The sequence below is a fragment of the Stegastes partitus genome, unplaced genomic scaffold (assembly GCF_000690725.1).
Source record: "Stegastes partitus isolate 25-593 unplaced genomic scaffold, Stegastes_partitus-1.0.2 Scaffold177, whole genome shotgun sequence".
In the NCBI taxonomy this organism is placed as follows: Eukaryota; Metazoa; Chordata; class Actinopteri; family Pomacentridae; genus Stegastes; species Stegastes partitus.
Genome location: NW_007577908.1, coordinates 603014 through 624577, shown reverse-complemented (window position 1 = coordinate 624577; position 21564 = coordinate 603014). Strand labels below are relative to the sequence as shown.

Here is a 21564-nt window from a genome sequence, read left to right as displayed (position 1 = left end):
AGTATTACGAGAGGGGAAAATCCACTACAAGTCTGATCATGTTGAGCACCACAAATCTATCAACCTGTCTACTACAGCTGCAGCTAATGATTACTTTCATTGTCAATTATTTAGTTTTTTGATTTTTATGTTCGAGAAAATCTCAGAAAATGGTGAAAAGAATGTGTTTTCCAAAGCCAAAGATGACAGATGTCTTGTTTTGTATACAACCTAAAGATTTAGTTTTCTGGCATAGTGACGGGAAGAAACCAGAAAATGTTTACTTGTGTGAGTTGAATGGATTATCAAAATAGTGGCGATGACTAATCCTTTAATTGATTAACTTTCACAGCTCAAGTTGTCTCAGTTGCAGCAAAACAACACAGAGAACTGATTGTTCCTTTATAAACTTTATGCACTCAGTTTTTTGTTATCACACTCAGACTTAGTGTGCAGCAGCTTTAAGCTCCATCTGTTTGTGGTTTGAACACTTTCAGACTTACTTGAGTCAAAAAACAAACTGTATGAACTCTTTTCTCAGGGTTATAAGTTGAGCAACTGCCTTTTTACTACCGTTTTATATCACGGTGGACACGTCTGTCACTTCTGACAGTTACAACAGCATGGCTCAGTATTTTCAGTATTCTGCAGCAGTTCACCTTCCCACTATTTGTGAGCCTGAACTGTCACCAAGACTGCAACAGAGAAGCAACAGCACCACTTACTGGTTCTACTGAAAACACACAACAAGCAGAAAGCACCAGTCCGAGTCAAGCTGATAGTTTAAAAATGAAGAAAATATAAAACCAGGTGCTCTTCAAGACAAGACAAAAAATAATGAATGTTCCAGTTCCTATTATTTTCCTAGTATTGTACAACAGTCCAAAGAGTATCCAAGAAACTGTTATCTTAAATACAAAAATCCTTCATTAATTCAAAGATAAACCAGTGTACTTGGACTCTAAGTGTTTTGTTTCCTTGCATAAATTTAAATCACTTCTTCTCCTTATATCTTAATACATTTTTATAGACGTACGTTTATGTGATGTCGTCTCTTTTTCATCCTGTTTTCATTTTGACCTCATTTTTATGGTTTTACATGATTTCATTCAATTTATTCTTTTTCTTTTGCTTGTACTTTTTATCCTTTAATGTGGCATTTTTGTCACCTTTGTAATTTTATTTGTATCAATTGCTGTTTGTTGCATGAATTTATTTAGAATTAAAGTCTGAATTTTGCATTTTGTATCTTTCATCAGGTTTAACTCTTTACATTTTGCCTTTCTGGCCTTTTTTGTTGCTGTTGTTAGTTTGGCTTGAATTACTTTGAATTATTTTTTTTTTTTGGTTTGTTTGGGTTTTTTTTTTTACATTAATTAATATCTTCATCATGACTTAATTATTCGGTCAATAAAATGTCAGAGAGAGGCCAAAATAGCATCATAAAAGGTCTTGTTTTATCTGATCAAAAGGCCAAAACCCAAAAGGCAATCAGGCTGAAGCGCAGAAAAGCAGCAGTTCTTCACATTTAAGGAGCAAGAGGCATAAAATGTTTGTCATCTTTGCTTAAAACTAATAACAGTTAAATTAAATTAAAATTAGGAAAATAGTTGCCACTTTGTTGTATGTATGAAACCTTTGTGACACACAGAATAAAATCTGCAGTGAATGTTGTAAAACTAAGAAACGTTTTAACAGAAACACACCGTTTTATTCTGAAACAGTTTCTACATGATCAATAAAATACAGCACTATGTCAACATTTGGTTGTGTGTTTTGTGTGTCAGTAACATGTCCAGTATTCTGGTGTCCCACAGTTTTACTTCATAGAGTAAATACAAACGATGGAGACGAAATAAAAATGAATAAAAACAAGGCAGAAGTGTTTCGTACATTCAGCACAGCAGCTGACAGTCTGTCTCTGCGTTGCTGCTGCGGTTTCATCAAGGAGTGTTTGCTGATTGATCTGGACCAATCAAATCCACTTCCACAGTCCCTGACCAATCAGATTGCTGGTTTTTCTCACATCAGCATCATCCCCCAACTCCATCAGAGCTCATCCTGCAAGAAAACCAAAGAAAGAAGTCACCATTTTTGGTTCGGCAGCTGGTTTAGGTTGAATTTGAAGTCAATACATAGTTTTTGTACCTTTGGCTTGTTTTGTAACCGTGGCAACAGCACCTGTAGCCGCTGTCTGACGCTGTCAGCGATCACGTTAGCGTCCCGGCTGTTGATGTGCTCTCCACTGTGTTCGTACTGTCAACACACAAATACAATTATACAGTCTTTTACCATCATAAACTCACATTCGACTCATTGTTGACTCTTTCACATCAAATCTAATGCAGGTCGTTTCTCTGACATGATTACAAACACCAGGTCAACAGAGATGTCAGAATTTTTTATTGTATTTTTCTTATCTCAATGGATTAACATTTCTTACTGCAGATGGATGTATTTCATGTTCTTACTGTCTTATTTTGCACATAACCTTTATAACACCTCAGTGTAGGGCTTTTATTGTTGATTCTTTTCTAGATGTATCTATTAACTTGTGGATAATAACAATTTTAAAAAAATGTAATTTACTGTTTCCCGAAGTCTGAGATGATTTCCTTTGTCAAGAAATCGAATATCTCAGTTTACTGTAATATAAGAGTAAAGAAATCAGAACATATTTACATTCAAGAAGTTTCAATCAGAAAATTCAGATTTTTTTTTCCTCATCAGAAAACTGATTAACAGATCAGCAAACAAGTGGACATACTAAAATAGTTTACAAATAATGGATTAATCATTCCATCTATCCATCATCTACACACTGCTCAATCCTCACTAGGGTCGCGGGGGGCTGGAGTCTATCCCAGCTGACTCAGGGTGAAGGCAGGGGACACCCCGGACAAGTCGCCAGTCTATCACAGGGCTACACTTAGAGACAGACAACCAAGCACACTCACATTCACACCTATGGACAATTTAGAATCACCAATTAACCTCAGCTTGTTTTTGGATTGGAGGAAGCCAGAGAACCCAGAGAGAACCCACGCTGCCTGGGGAGAACAGATCCCAAGCATTCTAACCGGGACATGAACTGGGGATCTTCTAGCTGCGAGGTGACGGTGCTAACCACTGATCCACCTTGCAGCATGTAATCATTTCAGCTTGATCAAATATTTGTTGCAGATCGATAGATGACGTTTTGTTGTTGTTGTTTTGTTTTTTTTTTAGCTGAAGCAGTTCTGACAAACTTTTCATGGCTCCAGTGCAGCTAAAATGGGCTGAACACATTTGTGGAAAAACAGCAAAGGGGAACCTTAAATACAGCTCGTATGGCAAGAGCATGAAAGATGGTTATTTTGTCCAGAACTTGAAAAATGTAGGTTTACTGTAATAGAAGAAAAAAGGAAGCAGTACATTTTGACATTTAAGAAGCTACAATCTGACAATTCAGACTTTTTTCCCTTAGAAAACTATTTAAACTTAATAATCGATTATCAAAATAGATGGCACTTAATGTCATAGTTGACAAATAATCAATTAATAGTCACAAATGAAGAAAAGGTACGGTATCCAGTATTTTTAAGCAGTTTTTTAACTGTTCTGATTCTGGGCAAACTAAAGATTTTTAGTGCCTCCAGTGCAATTAAAGTGAACTGAATACATTTGTGGAAACTTAAACACAACAAGTCAAACAGAGTCCAGAATGAAAGATAGTTGTTATTAAGGTTGACAGAGAAGGAATGAAAAGCTTAGGTGTAAACTACAGTGAATTAACAGTCTCACATTCAGACTGACATTCAGAATTTGGGACTCTAACAGGTTAATGATTCAGTGTTTTGTTTGGACCAATCTAACATTCAGCGCTGCTTTCTGTGAACATAACACTAACTGTAATTATAACAATAATAGTATAAACTGTATGAACATCCTCACCCTTCTTGTTCCCAGGTACGGGTAAAATCTGACAGTTGGGTAGGCGGTGATTCCTGCCGCCTGACAGGTCTGATAATGAGCCTGACAGTCCACCTTCCCTGCCCGGACCTCGCCTTTAAGGATCTGTAAGGCACAAAAATAAATGTCACTTTAAGAGATGCAGAAAACATTTATTCTTCACGTCTGAGGTGTATTCCGTGTCTCACCCGAGCCATAACCTCAAACTCTGGGGCGAAGTGTTGACAGGGTCCACACCAGGGGGCGTAAAAATCCAAAACCCAGTGATCCCGACCCATCAGAACCAGAGATCTGAAGGTTTCTGGAGTCAGATCCACCGACGCTCTGGGCAGATAACTGTGCACACAAGATGTTAACTCACATTTATCAACAAAGAACTGGTTCTTTTACACCGGAGAGGGAAAGAAAGAAACTTCTGTCTCACCTCAAGGCCCACGCTCTCAGTGAATGCGAGTCTCTATGCCAACCGTTGTAACTCCTGCAGACACAGATCAATAGAAAGACACAATCAGCAAGATAAATACATAGGACAGTAAAACATCCTTGTAGGAGCCACAAATTTTGTTTTTGAGGACTGATCACTAAGTGAATAGTTTGTTTTATTCGGTTGTCATGGTGATGTGGAGCATGGGTTACATGGGCGTAGTTGGTGACAGGTTGAGCTGTCAAAAGCGTTGACAGTCAGTCACACGGTGGTTTTGACAGAGAGAGGAGGGCTGGGTAGCCGTAATTTTTGTAGATCGCCACGCTTGAGTGACCTACGCTAAGCTTGATCGACGAAGCATACGGATAGTGTCTTTATTTGTTTGACAAGTTTACCGTAGCCTACATCCTGCCCAGTACTATGTAATGCCTGCAAATCACAAATCACTTTAAATAAAAAGAGAGAAACGCGTCCGACATTTGTGCATTATTTAGGAAGCGACAGCACATCATATAATTATACAGAACTCATCCTCGGCCTCTCTAGCGACTGTGGAAGTCGCTACCATCCTGACTAACAGACATGATATAACATCCTAAACTGATGATTTCACACTCCAGTTCTAAAGGATCCGGCATGTTTGTAGCTCGAGCTGCTGATTAATCAATTATTTGACAATGATCTAATTAGTCAGCACCTGTTTTGATAGTCAATTAATCAGTCCAAATACATTTCAAAGAAGCAAAGAGTCTCAATTCTCTAATTCCAGCTTCGTAAATTGGAATATTTTTGGTTTGTTTTCTTACTCTATGAGAGTCAACTGAGTATCTTCAGGTCGTGGGAAAAACAAGACATTTAACGAAGGCTTTGGCAAACAGAGATCAACTTTTTTTTTTCTTTACCATTTTCTAACATTTTATAGACTAAACACCTCCATTCATAAATGGACAAAATGACTGACAGATTAATAGACAAAAAAAATCATCAATGCAGCCATATTTATGGCCCAATGAGAGCATGACAACAGAACAACTCTTACTTCATTTTAAAAAGAAGGATGTAGAATAAAGTGATTTTAATGAAATACCACAAAGCTAAGCTTATATTTGGTTTGTTTTTATGACAAAGACTTAAATTCAAGGACTGTCAGGAAGTTAAAAATTAAAATATTCCTTCTGCTTTTACAGTTTCTGGCTGTAATTAGGGCTGCAAGGTGGATCAGTGGTTAGCACTGTCACCTCGCAGCTACAAGGTCACCGGTTTGTGTCTGGGTGAGGACACTCAGGATCTTTCTACGTGGAGTTTACATGTTCTCCCCGTGCAGCGTGGGTTCTCTCCGGGTTCTCCGGCTTCCTCCCACACTCCAAAAACATGCTGAGGTTAATTGGTGATTCTAAATTATTCTTCAGTATAAACGTGAGTGTGCTTGGTTGTCTGTCTCTAAGTGTAGCCCTGTGATAGTCCTGTCCAGGTGAACCTGCCTTCACCCTGAGTCAGCTGGGATAGGCTCCAGCCCCCCGCGACCCCAGTGAGGATTAAGCGGTGTATAGATGATGGATGGATGGCTGTAACAAATGGTATGTTTTAGGCAGTTCAAAGACAACATGCCTTTCAGACGCGCAAGCAGGTTTTGTAACAAACCATTTGATGAGAAAACACTAATAAATTTATTTTTGCAGGTTAGATGGTGTGCAGGAGTCTGTTTGACACTTATTATCTGCTCGTTCTTCTCCTACACACCTGTCTCTGGAAATAAAAGTTAAAAGAGTTCCCTTGTCTGGAGAGATACACCTCACTTATGTCACTGCAAATTGAAATGTATTTATGTTTGCTCAACACATGTCTGTACTGGATGTACAGAGATAAAGTGACATCTTCTTATCTTGTTCTGACTGAATTAGTTTCCCAACATGTCAGAGTGTGTAAATAATGTCAGACAAATTCTGCCCGTCTAGAATGAGCATTTTACAGTGTGGTACGTACATGAAGCGATCCGGCTGTCGGGCATTTCCGGGGTAAAGGCGGATTTCAGGATATGCCCTCACACTCTGACTCTGACAGAAAGACTGAAAGCGTTGACAGTCAACTGAACCCACCAGGATCTGACCCGACAGCAGCTGGAATATGACAGAAAAAGAGAGAAAAAATGTGGATTACACAGATTTCACAACATTTCTTCTACTGTTAATCCTGAATCAATGTGCTGCTTCTTCTCTGCTGTTTGTGGAGAGGTGGTTTGCATATATATATATATATTTTTTTTTTTTTACATACTTGTGTCCCCTCTGCTTTGTGTAAACACAGCCTGCAGTTCAGCTAAAACTCAGAACCTTTGTTGTGTCTGTAAGTCACAGCTGAATCACTGATGGTTTCACATCTGTACCAAATAGTAAGGTTAATTGGTGATTCTAAATTGTCCGTAGGTGTGAATGTGCGTGTGATTGTTTGTCTGACTGGACAAGACTAGTAACCTGTCCAGGGTGTCCCCTGCCTTCACCCTGAGTCAGCTGGGATAGGTTCCAGTGCCCCTGCGATCCTAGTGAGGATTACACGGTGTATATTTAATGGATGGATTTATACATTGGCAGCACTGTGGCCACATTTTTGGTTTTAAGCCGAATGAAAAAGAGTCCAAAAACTTGGTGGAGGTGGATTGTTGGATTTGCAGTAAACAGGTAGCGTTCAAAAGCATTATTCCAACTAATCTCAAACTAGGAGAGGCATTAAATGAACAGAAAAAGAAAATCAAATCATAATCTTACTCATTTTTATGACATTTGTACAACAGTGAACTACAATTCAACATTCCTTGTATTTCAAGGAGTGTTGCATAGAGGCAGTGATGATTTATGTGACCTGCTTTAGGCTCAATCAGGCAAACAGCAGGTTTTAAAACTCCATGAGATATTCTGTTTTCTTGGAGTCAACTGAACAAGTGTGCAGATTGTTTACCTGCTGTTACCGAACCAGCTGCCTGCAGGATTCCGACTGGTATCTCATCAAAACACAAACAGCAGGAGCAGAGAAATTACTGTGCAGGCTCTATGTGTACCAAAACCGATTAGCACACTGCATGTGAGAGCTGTATGGGATAACCTGTATTTTGAAGTATGCAAAATAATGACTTGCAGGTCCTAAATTATTCGGGTCTTTCACATGAAGTTTTAAAAAATACAGAAAGCATTGGCTGATTTCTCAGTAAGTGTGACTCTCTGCTGGTTTTCTCTACACACTTCAGGTTGTTTGAGTGTGTGTGTGATGCGTATATGATGCTTTTAGTGTGTGTTGTACCCGGGCCATGCGTCTCCACTCTGGCATCAGAGCCTGACAGGGGCCACACCAGGGAGCATAGAAATCCACTGCCCAGATCTGCCCTTCAGCCCGACCTGCAACACAGACAACCTCTCCTGAGTCTTGGTTTTGTGTTCAGCAAGAGTTACAAGTCACACACAGTATGAAATTAATTAAATTCCAAACATCCTCCCTTCCTCCAGGCTACGGCTGAACTAAGTCTTTTTAAGAACAGGCTGCAGTAACGCCTTAAAAAGAATGAAACTGGGTCTGCTCTCTTCTGGTGTTGCTCTGGCCTCAACTGTAGTTTCACTGAAATGTTCAGTAAGTATAAATTCCTTTATGATACATACTTTATGATATAAAGTATATTACATTAGAGTGCATTTTATTGTATTCCTGACAGTTAGTGCATCTTTTCTAACCATTAAAACTGTCTGAAACTTAAAGTAAATACTGTCCAGCATCAACAAGAGATAACAAAAGTGCCCGAAGGCAGTGAAGGCAGCCTGGAGATTTTTCTGCCTTCTAAGAGGGCAAAGTCTGAAGTGTATTTTAGTTTTCATAAAAGTTCTGACAAAAATGTAAAAATGTGGTCACCCTGTCTGCACAAAGAAAATCACACAGCATGCAAAGAGAGTTCACTTTTGAGTCAGTGCATGACGTGAGGACTTTGGAATGAGTTGAAGCATCACAGTTTGTCTGTCTAACCTCCTAATAGCTTGTTAGTGATGTAGAAAAAAAACAACAAAAAACTGGACATTGTTCTGCTGCTGCATGTGTTGTGTGCAGCCTGCACACGATAACACGATCTGCAGCTTAGTCACATAGCTAAAGTATGTTGTTCATTTAGAAGCCGGCAGTCACGGAATTGGCTATAAGTGTTCGAACAGGAGAGACAAGTCTCATCTGTATTTATGTCAATTGTTGGACAGAGTCGTCTTGTTTACTATTTATGCAAACAAAATGTGTGTAAACCCTTGTGGTTTTCAATTTAACACTTGTGTATTAGTAATTATTTTTTTACTTTCCTACACATATTACCAGTGTCCAGGATAATACTGACAACCTTGACCATTTTGGTCACTGTCATTGTGACATTTTATTCTCTAGTCAGGAAAATTTTACCTTTTACTCTTTCTGCAAAGGTGGAAGGATCGAGAACCACCACAGATGGATTGACCAGGTCCTGCAGAAACAGAAAGAAGCCCTTTGTATATATACACGTTGACAATAAAATGTATCTATATTGATTGATAGTTTACTGATAAGGCACAGAGTACACAGATCAAAATGATACACAGGCAGAGAGAAGATAAAGTTTAAAATTTTAAACTGATAATCAAAAATGGGAGCAAAACGTAATTGCAGTGTGAATCATGCTTGATGAGGGTGTTATTTCTTTCAAATACTACCTGTATGAACTCCAGAATGCCGTCGGCCGAATGTTGTCCTTCGTATTCATGAACAGAGGAGCCGTTAAAGATCACGGTGGTAGGATAAGCCTGAATATTATACTGAGACATAAAGAGAAAAAGGAAACCAGTCTGTGGTACAGTACAGAGTGCAGTCTTCACCTCATAATGATGGTACACTCTAGAGATGTTTGTACTTACCATGGAGCAGAGGTTGTGGTGGATGGTACAGTCCAGGGTGCCAAACTTCATTTGTCCAGCCAGTTGGATCGAAGCTTTTCTCAGTTCAGGCAGTAAAGCTCGACATGGTGGACACCACTGCATGCACAAACCAATGAAGTTAATAGGACGTTCCAGCAGGAATAATTTAATAATTTATTACTATGTCTTTTTAACCTGCAGACTCTGAAGCTTGACACTTGCAGTCTAGTTTACTATTCCAGACTTGTAGCTTTTTATAGCTCTGTTATATTAAAAGGGAAATGACGTTATCATATTGTCCTCCATTTTGTTTCAAGAACAACAGAAGCTGAGTTGGAGAAGAAAACGACAAACAGCCAAAAGAATCAAACTCCAACAATCAACTTCTTTGGATTCCTGAAACAGAGTAAAAAGAATAAACTGAGCAGCTGCAAGTTATTAGCAGGCCTATTTACCGATGAGTAGCAGCTTGTGTATCTGTGTATGAACTGGGGATATGACTACACCCTGGAGTTAATATGACTAAGGTCTGGGAGTAACTATGAAATAAGTGTGTTTCTATCCACCTTTCATACATATTTTCAAATTTTTTGCATAGAAATGCTGAAAATTTGCTGGAATATCCATTTATTAATGTATGATTATAATTTTCTCACATGAAACGAACATAAATATCATATTCGTTATAGTTTCCATCATTTGAGCTTTGACTGGATCTGTTTTTATGATGTCATTTCAGTGTGTCCTTCCACATCCTACTGGAGAACCAACTCCTGTTTTTCAGATAATAGTTAATGAAAACACATTTACATTAAAATCTTATTTTGCTGATTTTATTACTTTATTGTTTATTAGATATTTAGTTTGATCAAAATGAATTTGAATGGACTTGACTATCAGCTTCTGTTTACACACTTAAATTACAGTAATTTAGATACTCTGCTCTCAATGGAGCGTTAATTTGTTTCTGCTTGCCTCTTCGTATTTCTCTGTTACTGTTTGAGTTGTAGGTGTTGCATTATAACCTGCCCTGAAGATAAACAGGCACTCTGACAGGCTGGTCATCAAACAATAATGCGCGAGACATAAAACAATCTGAGGTTCGGTCACCCTTATCGCTACTGACGTGGCATTTCTACCTGTGTGAGCAGCAGAATGTGCTACATGAGTTATTAAATCCTGCTACTAAGAAAATTTGCAAAAGAAAAAGCAAATCTTTAAAACATATCAGGCTAGCAGACATAGCTAGGGTTGGATATTGGTTTATATTTTACCAATTCTGTCATGGTGGGGGATCGGGGAACCCAGGTGCGGACACAGGTCAGGCAGAGAGGTGGAGAGGAGAGAGAGAGGTAAAGTGGAGGGAGAAGAGAGGGAGAAAAAGAGGCAAACAGGCTCAGGGAATCCAGGATCTGGCGAGGGTTGGGGAAAAGTGGCAGGGGAAGGCTGGCTGGGGGAATGCAGGCTGGAAACAGGTTAGAGACCAGTGGCAGGAGAAGGCTGGGCTGGAAACAGGATCTGGCGAGGGTTGGGGAAAAGTGGCAGGGGAAGGCTGGCTGGGGGAATGCAGGCTGGAAACAGGTTAGAGACCAGTGGCAGGAGAAGGCTGGCTGCAGGAAGGATCTGGGACCGTGTTGCTGATGCAGGGGGGTCCAGGTGGCAGCAGCTCAGGAAAGGCAGGAAGGCAGGCAGGCAGGAGACAGAACGGGGATCAACAGAAACACATGGTATGAAGGTCTATGGTCTGGCAAGGGTGTGGTGGAATGAACGGGGCTTTATAGCAGGAGGTGGATAATTGAGTTCATGTGAGGTTTTCCCCACAGCTGTCTCCAATAGCTGTAATTAGGCAGGCTGAGCAGGGCTGGAGTGACTGAGAGGTTGAGCTAGGAGGAGAGAGAGAGAGGTAGAGAGGAGGGAGAAGAGAGGGAGACAGGCAAGGATTGGGGCTGAGGCTGGGGCGTCATGACAAATTCAGACTCTGTTCACTAATTCTGGTTCTTAGCAGTTCTTGACTCCAATTCTTTGAGGTGTTACTGCAACTTAAAATCTGTATTTTTCCTTTAAGGCAGGTGATGACAATAGACTAGTTTTGCTGCGGAAAATGTTGCTGTAAGAGTTAGTAAAGTTGCTTTAGTCAGAATTTTGGACTGGTTCTAAGTTGGACTCACACTTGATAAAGGAATCACAGAAAGTCAATAAACACAGTGAGTGAAACACTAAAACAAAAGATGAAGCATGACAACCTAATGCCCCTAATCATGTTAGCAGGACATGAAAAAATGGTGAAAGATTCACAACCAGTGTGTGTGTATCAATCAATCCGCTGATCAGAATTACGAACCGGAGCGAAGAAATCAACCAGCCAGGGCTCCTTTCTGTCCGAAGGAAAGTTGTCAGGCCTCAGAGTCGTCACATGAGCTCGAACACTGTCCCTCGCAAAACCCACAATGTTGTACAAGACATTTTTACCTGCAGGTTAGACGGATACACAGACAGGTAAAAACACTTTGATAAGTCATTTATTGGTTCGAGCTCCTTTAAAGAAAAAAAATTGCTGTTTTTTTTGTTATACTTCTCTGCAAGGAAACTGAATATGTTTGAGTTTACAACTGCTCACTGGACAAAATGAGACATTTAAAGACATTTTGTTTGGACTTTGGGAAACACTAAAATCCTAACAGGCAGTTTTCTAGAGTGAACTTCAGAGTGAACTGGAAATTAGATTTTAATATCAGGTGTAATATCTGTAGCAAACATCAGCCTCGAGAGCTGGAGTGTTTAGTGTTACTTGGTGTCTACTGTTCAGGGCACTAATGTATTAAGATGCAGCTTTTAACTTGTAAATATCACACATGTCTGACATTATCCAGTCATTCCCGATGAGTCTGCAAGCAGGTCAGGAGGTTTCAGGCTGGCTCTGTAAACACCTTACAATATTAAATAATCTGCACCAACACCAGTTCAAACCGAGGTGCAAGACCACGTTTCTCCTGTGATTGTCAGTGGGGGTCAAACATGTGTGCTCCCGTAAATACTGCACTGTACATACATGTCAACTGCATAACAGTTTGTTATTAAACAAATCAAATGGTTAACCAAAAAGTAAGTAAACATAAAAGTGGTTCCGTGGTGTAAAAACAAGAGTGAATTACATCGGAACACATAAAGGTAAAAGCACAGTTAGGATGCACTGACCGTGATGAATCTCAAAGTCGTGGATTCCCAGTCCTTTAAAGACGGCCACACAGGGTTTATGGATGTAGAGCGACTGACACAACTCTGAGTCTGATATACAGTTAACTCTGCCAACCTGGAGACACAAACAGTCAGTCAGACATACAGACAGACAGAGACACAGACAGACAGATGGACAGACAGGTACCTGTATGTGGTCGTCCCGGAGGAAAGCTTGTAGCTTCTTGTATTCGTTGGAGGTGGAGCTTCTGTCTCCAAATGTAAAACTGACCAACCAGCGATGATGAGCCAGTTTCCTCTGAAGATGGAAAGGAAGACATCACCAAAAGTGGTAATACTTTAACATGTATTGTAGTATTGATCTGCATCTGAAAGCCGCCGTGTTTATTAGTTGTGTGGTGTGAGTACCTGGAAGTTGGCGCTGGTTAGAAGTTCCAGATCAGGCAGATGGCTGATGGCCTGATTGTAAATCTCTCTACTGTCCAGAGTATTCAGCCACTGAAACACATGCACATTAAGTCAGTACTGCAGTATTACACACAGTACTACCACAGCCAGAAATGTGTTTTGCTTCCTACCAGTACACTGCCTTCTTTATCCAAAGCACTTCCAGGTGGGAACAAAGCAGTCGCTCCACTTGTCACCTGAAAACGCAGAAGGATTAAATACAAATACTAGTACTGCAATACACTACTAAAACTACTACTGGTATTTTACCAAATACTGTTACTCCTGGGAGTAATGAAACAAAACAAAAAAGTCAGTAGAGACAATGTGTGCTCAGAAACAAATAACTACATCCGCTTCTTTGCAGATGATACTCAGATTTATCTTCCCAACTAGCAGAAGATTATGGGAATGTATTCACCAATACAGAATCAATGACAACAAACTGACAGTAATATTTTCTATGAATACCAAATATGTTACAGCAGTAGTTGTACTGCAGTAGTGCTGATCTTTACCTGGAAACTGTCACAGAGCTGCTCGTCTGTAGTGCAGTCCATCCATCCCACCTTAACCAGACCATCCTACATGCAGACACATACATTCAGATCTGTACCTTCTATAAATCCTTTATGAAAACAAATTTACAGTATAAATATCAACAGCTACTCAGTGAACTAAACAATAAAGGTGAGATGTTTAACACAAGATTTATCGAGGTCAAAAACACAAAAATGTGAGGGGTTTTTCTTGAACTTTCCTCAATTAACTGTTTATAGTACACAACACTCCAAAATATCAATATACTGGACATAAAAGGGGCAAAATCTGATTTTTAACTGATGTGGTGAGTTTTGGATAAACAGTCTATGATCTTGCTATGTGATATATGATAGGTTATTACTTACATGGTCAAACTTTTTATTGTATCAAAATTGAGATGTTGTTGTTTAAATAAAACAAATTCAATTCACTTTAAAGTCAGTTTGGGTAGTTTGTTGGCACCAATAATCAAATGATAACATCTTTTGAGGAAACTCCACTGGGCACTGCAGTCAGATTATGATTTAGAAACAATTCTCTATTTTTTTGTTATAAAGTTGAATATAATACGGATAATGCGGACACTTTGCAACTATAACACTTTCTCAGTTTCCACCTATAACTATTGTTTTTCTAGAAATTACTCAAGAACAGTTAGGATTACATAATTTTACACGTATTTTCTGGGAATCTTTCTTCATACTATTCTCAAAATTATCTAGTATTTCGCCATAAATGACAATGATAATTCCCCAGGCTTCTGAAAATTACTAATCATGTGATAGTGGATCCGGCAAACTGCTCACGATTAGCAAAATACTTTTTTAAAGAGGCACAAGGCAAAAAGATTGGAACCAACAATGTGCTCTCACTCACTGTAGATTGTACATTGCTTCTGCTCTGTAAAAAAGCATCTCCACTCTAGTTTTCATTTAATTTAAGTGCATTATTTTGTCTAACCTTCACAGAGGACATCCATAATTCAGTGTGGGTGGTTTGTGCTATATACATCTGTGAGAAACCCTGTGATAATACTAGTACTGTGATCTCACCAACATTCCTGCCAACTTCTGTCTTGTTCTTGGCTCCAGACAATCTGAGAGAGAATAGCACACTAGTAAAACATACATACTCTGTGGTAGAGAAATGTAGAGAAATGTCCTCATATCCAGAATGTTTACCTCCAGTGTCAGAGCAGAAAGTGATCAGCCAACCGAGTCCAGACGAAAAAGCCTTCTCTATCTCACTGAACACGTTACCTATAAAAAACACAACCAGAATGATACCAACCAGCCTGATCTAATTTCATTCGTGCTTGGTTGCACACTGAAGAAGCACAGTTATTATAAAAGATGCTATTTTTACACAAAGACACTCATATTTAAAAACACAATCAACTGCATATACTCAGACATACTAGCACATTTTTAAAACACTTAGCATTTTTAGAAATATTACACGAGTGTTTCAACAGTTATTTAGGAAAGTGAAAATTTATTATAGTCCAGACTTATTACACATACAGTAAAGTATGTAAAGCAGTTTTTTTGTTTTAATTTGGATGAATATGGTCGATCCCTCATTAAAATCAAATGCAATATCTGAAATTTTTTTTTTTTTTTTTTTTTTAATGCACTAGCACATGAATGCAAACTAAAGAAAAGCTTGTGCAAGAGATGTTTGTAGGAATTACTTTAAATAAAGATACTGAGGGATAGAACATCTGGTGCAAAATAAACCAAAAAAAATAAGATACAAAAAGTAAAATAATGCAATATGTGTCTCACTCAAGCTGTCCAAGTCAAACTGCAACTAGCAAGTCACCAAAGTTTGTTATAGAAATACTGATGAATGATATAGAATATTTAAGTTTACAAAACAGAATCTCAGTATATAAATACAAAAGTTAAGATCACAAAAAAGAGAAGACGGGGAGTCATCACAATGAAGAGAGGGAGTTAATCTAAAAATATCTTTGAAATGAACCGACCTTGCCAGAGGTGAGTGATGGTTGTTGTGATGAACTGCATGGAGAAGCGAACCAGGTTGTCTTTACTTCGCTCCCCATTAAATTTCTCAGGTCTCTACAGATTAGAAGCATACAATTATTGAGAATTAGTAATAACCAAAGCAGATATTAAATTAAATCTAACAATTCATTTCCTGCAACATCTATTCAGACATTTGATGTATAACGTGGACATTTTTTTCCACAAAGAAGCAAAAGCAAATCCAGTGATGCTACATAAAAGCTTTTATTTGCACAACAGGAATTCAAGCAACATAAAAACGCCATGTTCTTGATAATAATTTAATAATAATCAGCTTATTATGTTTGAAGTTTCATAAACAGTGGTTGAAGTGAACTTTGAACTTTTTTAACTTTGAGCACAAAATGATGAATGCTGATACCTGAATTTTATCAATTTAAACATGCAGGTTGTTTTTAGTGTAAACACAGAAGGAGGAGGATGTGGATTCTCTACAGAGATGTTTCACCATGCCTGATATATCAGTAACTTGCTCCTCTGTATACTGGTTTACTGTCTTGCTGCAATAATTTTGTTCATCAAGTATGTTTTGTTTTCTCTTTCTCGTCGTTTCCTTGTGTAGAAACAGCCTGCAGTTCAGGCAAAAAGTTAGCTTTTCCGTTACGTTCAGCAACGTTATTTTTTGGCAAGTTTGTAAATAAGACGTGCAGAATAAAGTGTTTTTGGTTCATTAAAGGACCACCAAAAAGCAGAAAATCTGACAATTGTTCCTGTTTTTACAGCTTCAGGCTCTGATAAATGTTGCTATTTTGCTGATTTCAAGGAAAAAATATTTATAAAATATATTTTAAGTTAGCTGAACTACTCCACAAGCCTTAGACAATAAATAAACAGAGAACAGACCTGTCCTGCTCTGTATATGTACAGACTGGGGTAGCTGTTGATGCCTTTCCTCCTGCACAGATGGTTGTTGTCTCCACAGTTCACGGCTCCGATCCGGATCACTCCATCCATCTCTTTGGCAAACTCCCTCCACTGTGTGCGACAGAACAACAGACACACAAATGTGATATCATTTGGGTAACACTGTGTCTCTGTGAGTGAGTATCATATATCACTAATTTTTTACTAAAGACAAGGTCAAACTTTGTAACTGCACAACATGAGCAAGAAACTGTGACTGAAAAACTGTTAGATTTTAATGGCACAGACTTGTATTATTTCAACAAATAAGTTGCAAGTGAAATTGTAAAATCCTAAATGGCTTCAGCTACGTTTACAGTGTGTGCTGAGTGCATTTATTATGTTAGTGTTATATTACCGTCGGAGCCAGCTGGTGACAGTGGGAGCATCGTGGGAAATAGAAGTTGACAAACCAGATTTCTCCAGAGTTTACTGCTGCTTCTGAAACACACAAACACACACATCAGTCAATACCTGTCTGCTAAAAAAAAGTAATAAATTAATGCTGGATAAGACTTTGATTTTAGATGTTTTAATCAGAAACTTTTGAAATGCTATTTATGAAATTTTGCATTGATATTTCAAGAACTTTCTGAGATAATTTTACTGTTTTGTTTAAACTGAGGGCTGCATGGTTGTTAGCATCGTCGCCCCACAGCTAGAAGATTCCTGGTTTGTGGTACAGCTTGTCTTATCTGCTCAGTCACTTATGAAAGTTTACCAAAAATAACATTCTTTTAATTTCCTATCTCTGAATTTTTACAACTTTATTCTGCACCTCGATCCCTAAGATGAAAAACCAGTTGCTTTTAAAATTCCCAACGTCCAAACAGAAAATAAAGTGGGATCATAGTTTTACTGTTTTAGTAAACTCTCCCTTTCTGTCCCAACAGCTCAGTCAGTGTGTCAGTTTAAAAGGCTTTTAAAAGTCCACCTGTACAGACTGGCATTTGTATAATATTTTATAACACCTCTTTTTTTTCTTTCTTATTGTTTTATTGTCTTTTCTAGTATTTCATAGTTGCTCTTTTGGGGAAAGCTCCTCAGAATTCCTGTTTTGAAAGGTGCTATAGAAATAAATTTTATTTTTACTATATCAGTACTGTCAGGGCAAATATTAACAGAATCATAGGTTTCTATTTATCTTTTCAGTACTACACATTATCTCTACCAACAAATATTTTAAAATGGTAGATTTTATCCTCAGAAATTTCATACAGAATTGTAAAACCTCTATAACAGAGACAACCTGTTTTCTCACAGGAAACATAAGAATTTAAGGCATCCAGCAGATGGAGAATATTTTACAGAGTACATATTTTATCTTTTGCACAATTCAAACACAAATATAACTTAAAATGCACGTAAATTTTAAATTTTAAATGCCATTTTGGAAACAGCTACAAGCAAAACTCTTACCAAAGTCTCCGCTGTCCAATGTGATGATCTCCAAATCATCGTCATAGATACCTGCACAAACGGACACATTTAAATATTATACAGCTCGATGCTAACTTCTTTACAGCATGATCAGCTGCTGAAATTAAAAAATACATTTTCATGTCATATCATGGCTTCCATTCAAACAAAACAAAGGTGCTGCTGTTGTAGCATCATCGTGGACTCACCAAAGTCGTATCTGTAGAAGTTCCAGCTCTCATAACCTCCTCCCTGCTGCTCGTCCAAACCCTTTTCTCCATATTTATCGTATTTCTTTCTCAGGTCTTCGTCCTTCAGAACTTCGTAGGCTCGATTGACCTCCAGGAACTTCTCGTGGGCTGAGGGGTCGCCCTGAAACATAATTTTTGTCATGGCTTAAGGGTAGCACCACGTAGGGTTAATATTTTTGCAGGTGTTTTGGCAAGTGCTTAAATGAGATGTGTCCCATTTTGAGCCATGCTGCTTTTATTATATTGATCAAGTATGTTTGATTTTCTCTCTCTTTTTTCTCTTTGTGTATACACAGCCCGCAGTTCAGCCAAAAGGTTTCTGAAGTCTTGTCACATGACTGTTGGACAGACATAGTTTCTCAGTTTCTCAGGAGTGTAGAATTTATTGATTATTACAGAATCTGGTGCAAACAATTTGTTTTTTGCAAGTTTTGAAAAGAGATATGTAGAATATCATCTTTTTGATGAAATATCACAATTTCAAGCTTAGGTTTGGTCAAATGTGATCCCTTCAAGGGCCGTCAGAAAGCTGGAAATCCTGCAATTTTGTCAGCTTCTGGCTCTGATAAATGGTGATATTTTGGTGATTTCAACCCCATCAGTGGGTTTCAGAGTTCAGGGAAAAAAACAAGATGTTGTTTAATATCATTAATTATATGTAGGTGAATCGGTTTTATCTAAGGGACAATTTAACTGTCAGTGTTTAGGTTGGTTTAGCCAGGCTTGCATTTATACGACTACACAATTAATTTTATCTGTCTATATTAACCACTTATCCATTAATGTTCATAAACTATTTCAAGCATTTACCTACTAGTATTAGCAAATAGTTTCAACTATTTATCAATTCATTTCAGTCGCCCACATTAGACATTTATCTATTATGTGCAACAATTAATTTTAAGCATTTTTCATTACTGTCACAAGTCTATTTCGTCAATGTTTCTGTATTCTGCCCCCTCAGAGTAACTCACAGGGTTTTTGTCGGGGTGCATGGTCAGCGCCAGCTTCTTAAAGGCCTGTCGGATCTCTCTGGTCGTCGCCTCCCTGCTAACTCCCAGCAGATCGTAATAATCTCGACCGTCTGCTAAAACTGCCGCCACCAGGAAGAGAAGGAGCAGCAGTGGCAGCAAAAGCTGGACGAGATGCTGCCGCCGGACCCCGAGGACGACCCTGCACCCCATCACCAGTCCTCCCAGTACAACCACAGCAAGCAGCTACAACCAGAGCAGCTGGAACAGGAACGCACAAAGATTATTCCTTCAGGCTGTGCAGTGGCAAGTCAGAGCTACCTGGTTTATAGCTGTGTGAAGAAGACAGATTAGACAAACAGTCCACCCAACCCTGCAGCCGTTGGCGTCCCACAGTTGGGCTACGTTAACAGCATCATGGGCAAACAACTGATTCTTAAAGCAAGGAATACAAACATCATAACTGAACAGCCAACACTCCGTATTACAACCCCTGTCGCAATTGTTTTAGTTGGTCTGTGGGCTGCTTTGTTCGTGTGTCCACTCTGCCTATGTGGCTCGTGTGGATTGGCTTAGAGCAGCTGGAGGAGCAGTAAACTGGGTCCCTCCATCCCCTCCATCTTTATATCCCACTGAGCTGTCAGTTTGGGTTAACAGCTAACAGCAAGAGCAGCATTTTCTGCATTTTCTTCTGTATTCTTGCTGCCTGTGTCTGAACATACTGAGCGAAAACTTATCAAACTTGTTCTGCTGTTTACTGTCTGTATTTTCACTTATTCTTTTTGGTTCAAGGAGAAAATCGTTAATACTATATTTTGGCCTTTAAATATAATAAGTCCTGTCATGCAATTTAAATGACAGGTAATGAGGTATGCAGACATGCTGCAGCATATGAAGGTTGAAAGGGCCACTGGTGACTCTACTTTTCATGTTTCTTCTTTCCTTCAGTCTTGTGTAGCTGCCTTTTAGTGTATGTAAAAGGTTTGCAAACTTATGCTGCTCATTTCGTGCCTGAAACATCTCCAGGCTTTTCCTACGTTACATATCGCCATGTAATGCCTGCGGTGAAGCCAGATTGGCAAATATCAACAAGCTTCCTTGCAGTTTGCCATTTTTTCTTTTAAAACAAGGCTGCAACTATTGATTTGTCTGATGTCAAAAACTTCAGAAAAATGTATTTAATTTTAGTTTTGTCCACAATCTAAAGGTACTCAGTTTATTGTCATAGAGGAAAGAAATCAGAAAATATTTACTTTGAAGAAGCTAGACTCAGGAAATTTAGACTTTTTTTCTTTCTTTCTCAGACTGATTACTCAGTTATCAAAATACTTGGCAATTATTTAATAGTTGACAAGAAATCAACTAACTGTTGCAACTCTATCTTGAAGACACTTTTGGCAATAAGTTAGTCAGTCAACAGCAGCTGTCTGGCCTCATCTGACAATATGTTTGACACATTTTATTTAAAAAAAGATGTGCAACACGTCACCAAAAAATGTCCACTAAGCTCAAACCATTTAACAAACACTTGACCTGCAACAAGTAATCAGTTTACTGTTTAGTTGTTGACTGTTCAATTAATTGCCAACTATTCTGATGATTGGTTCATCAGTTTGTGTAAAAAGTCTCTGATTCTTTGATTGCAGCTTCTTAAATGTGAATATTTTCTGATGTCTTTCCTTCTCAATGAAAATAAACTGAATATCGCAAATCGATATTGTTCACAATTTTTGGCAATTTTATAAATTAATAAAGGACAGTTTCATCAAAAAAATCATAAGCAACAGATTAATCAACAATGAAAATATTTCGTAGTTATAGCCCTAATAAACACTGTTTTTTTTTTTCTTTTAATGAGTTGTTGTCTCTTCACCTGCACAGCTTCCTGTAAAAGATCAGATCTGTAACCAAACAGAAGACCATAATTGTCCATCCTGCAGTAAAACAGGTCAAGAAGCAAATCATTCCTGTACATTTGTGATTTGTTTACAACATCTAATATTTGAACAGAATTTTTTACCATCTTCACTACTTAGAAATTGTAATGGACATTCAGAACATTCTGAAAAAAGGCCTGAGAAAATTCAGATATTTGGAAAACTAAAGATGACCAGCAAAGCAATTCAGACAGTACTAGCTGTGTCACACATAAATAACGACAAGTAAAAACGGAGTGTACATAAAAACTAGAGTGTTTACCTTTGTTAATTCACACTGCAGGGTGTCCTCGGAATCAAATGGAATTTTTCCCAGATTTCTGTGTTTTTCTTCACCACAAAAACCTTAAAATAAGCTAAGCTAGTTTAGCTGCAACTACTAAACTTGCTAAGCTAATTAGCTCGTCAGCTTCACCGCGACATGGATCTTGTATGCAGTGTATTGGTGAAGCTCAAGCTACAATTCTTATAATGTTTACAAAAACTGTAGTTTTAGGAATACAGCAGCTTCGTTACCGTTGAGGCGTCTCAACTTCCAGAAACTGCAAATGAAGATCCGCATCAGAGTCCGGCTCAAACCGGCATC

The 21564-nt window shown here is 38.4% G+C and overlaps 1 protein-coding gene across 2 annotated transcripts; it reads right to left on the bottom strand.

Moving 5' to 3' along the window:
- Positions 1-1668: 1668 nt before the first annotated feature.
- dnajc10 (DnaJ (Hsp40) homolog, subfamily C, member 10) lies at positions 1669-21550 on the bottom strand. 2 transcript variants are annotated; one of them, XM_008279968.1, is made up of 25 exons: positions 21241-21550; positions 19045-19302; positions 18029-18191; positions 17820-17870; positions 16759-16841; positions 16341-16472; positions 15437-15530; positions 14628-14705; positions 14499-14542; positions 13422-13487; positions 13035-13100; positions 12865-12954; positions 12644-12754; positions 12457-12571; positions 11603-11730; positions 9262-9378; positions 9061-9162; positions 8774-8834; positions 7646-7740; positions 6338-6471; positions 4355-4408; positions 4119-4266; positions 3913-4035; positions 2128-2235; positions 1669-2040 (listed from the first exon to the last, which is right to left on the bottom strand). In XM_008279968.1, the coding sequence occupies exons 2-25, from the start codon at positions 19252-19254 to the stop codon at positions 2029-2031; spliced, it is 2385 nt and encodes a 794-aa protein (XP_008278190.1). In that variant the 5' UTR covers positions 19255-19302; positions 21241-21550; the 3' UTR covers positions 1669-2028. The 2 variants fall into 2 exon arrangements, with proteins under 2 accessions (XP_008278190.1, XP_008278191.1); XM_008279969.1 differs by having other exon boundaries at positions 21495-21542.
- Positions 21551-21564: the final 14 nt, after the last annotated feature.

What these genes read in the sequence shown, in the direction of transcription:
- dnajc10 (XM_008279968.1), bottom strand. Translation starts at nt 19,254, where the DNA reads ATGGGGTGCAGGGTCGTCCTCGGGGTCCGGCGGCAGCATCTCGTCCAG. An exon ending in GTCACCAGCTGGCTCCGACG is followed by an intron (nt 16,473 to 16,758) that starts GTAATATAACAC and finishes TGTCGCACACAG; the next exon opens with TGGAGGGAGTTTGCCAAAGA. An exon ending in TAACCAGCGCCAACTTCCAG is followed by an intron (nt 12,755 to 12,864) that starts GTACTCACACCA and finishes TTCCATCTTCAG; the next exon opens with AGGAAACTGGCTCATCATCG.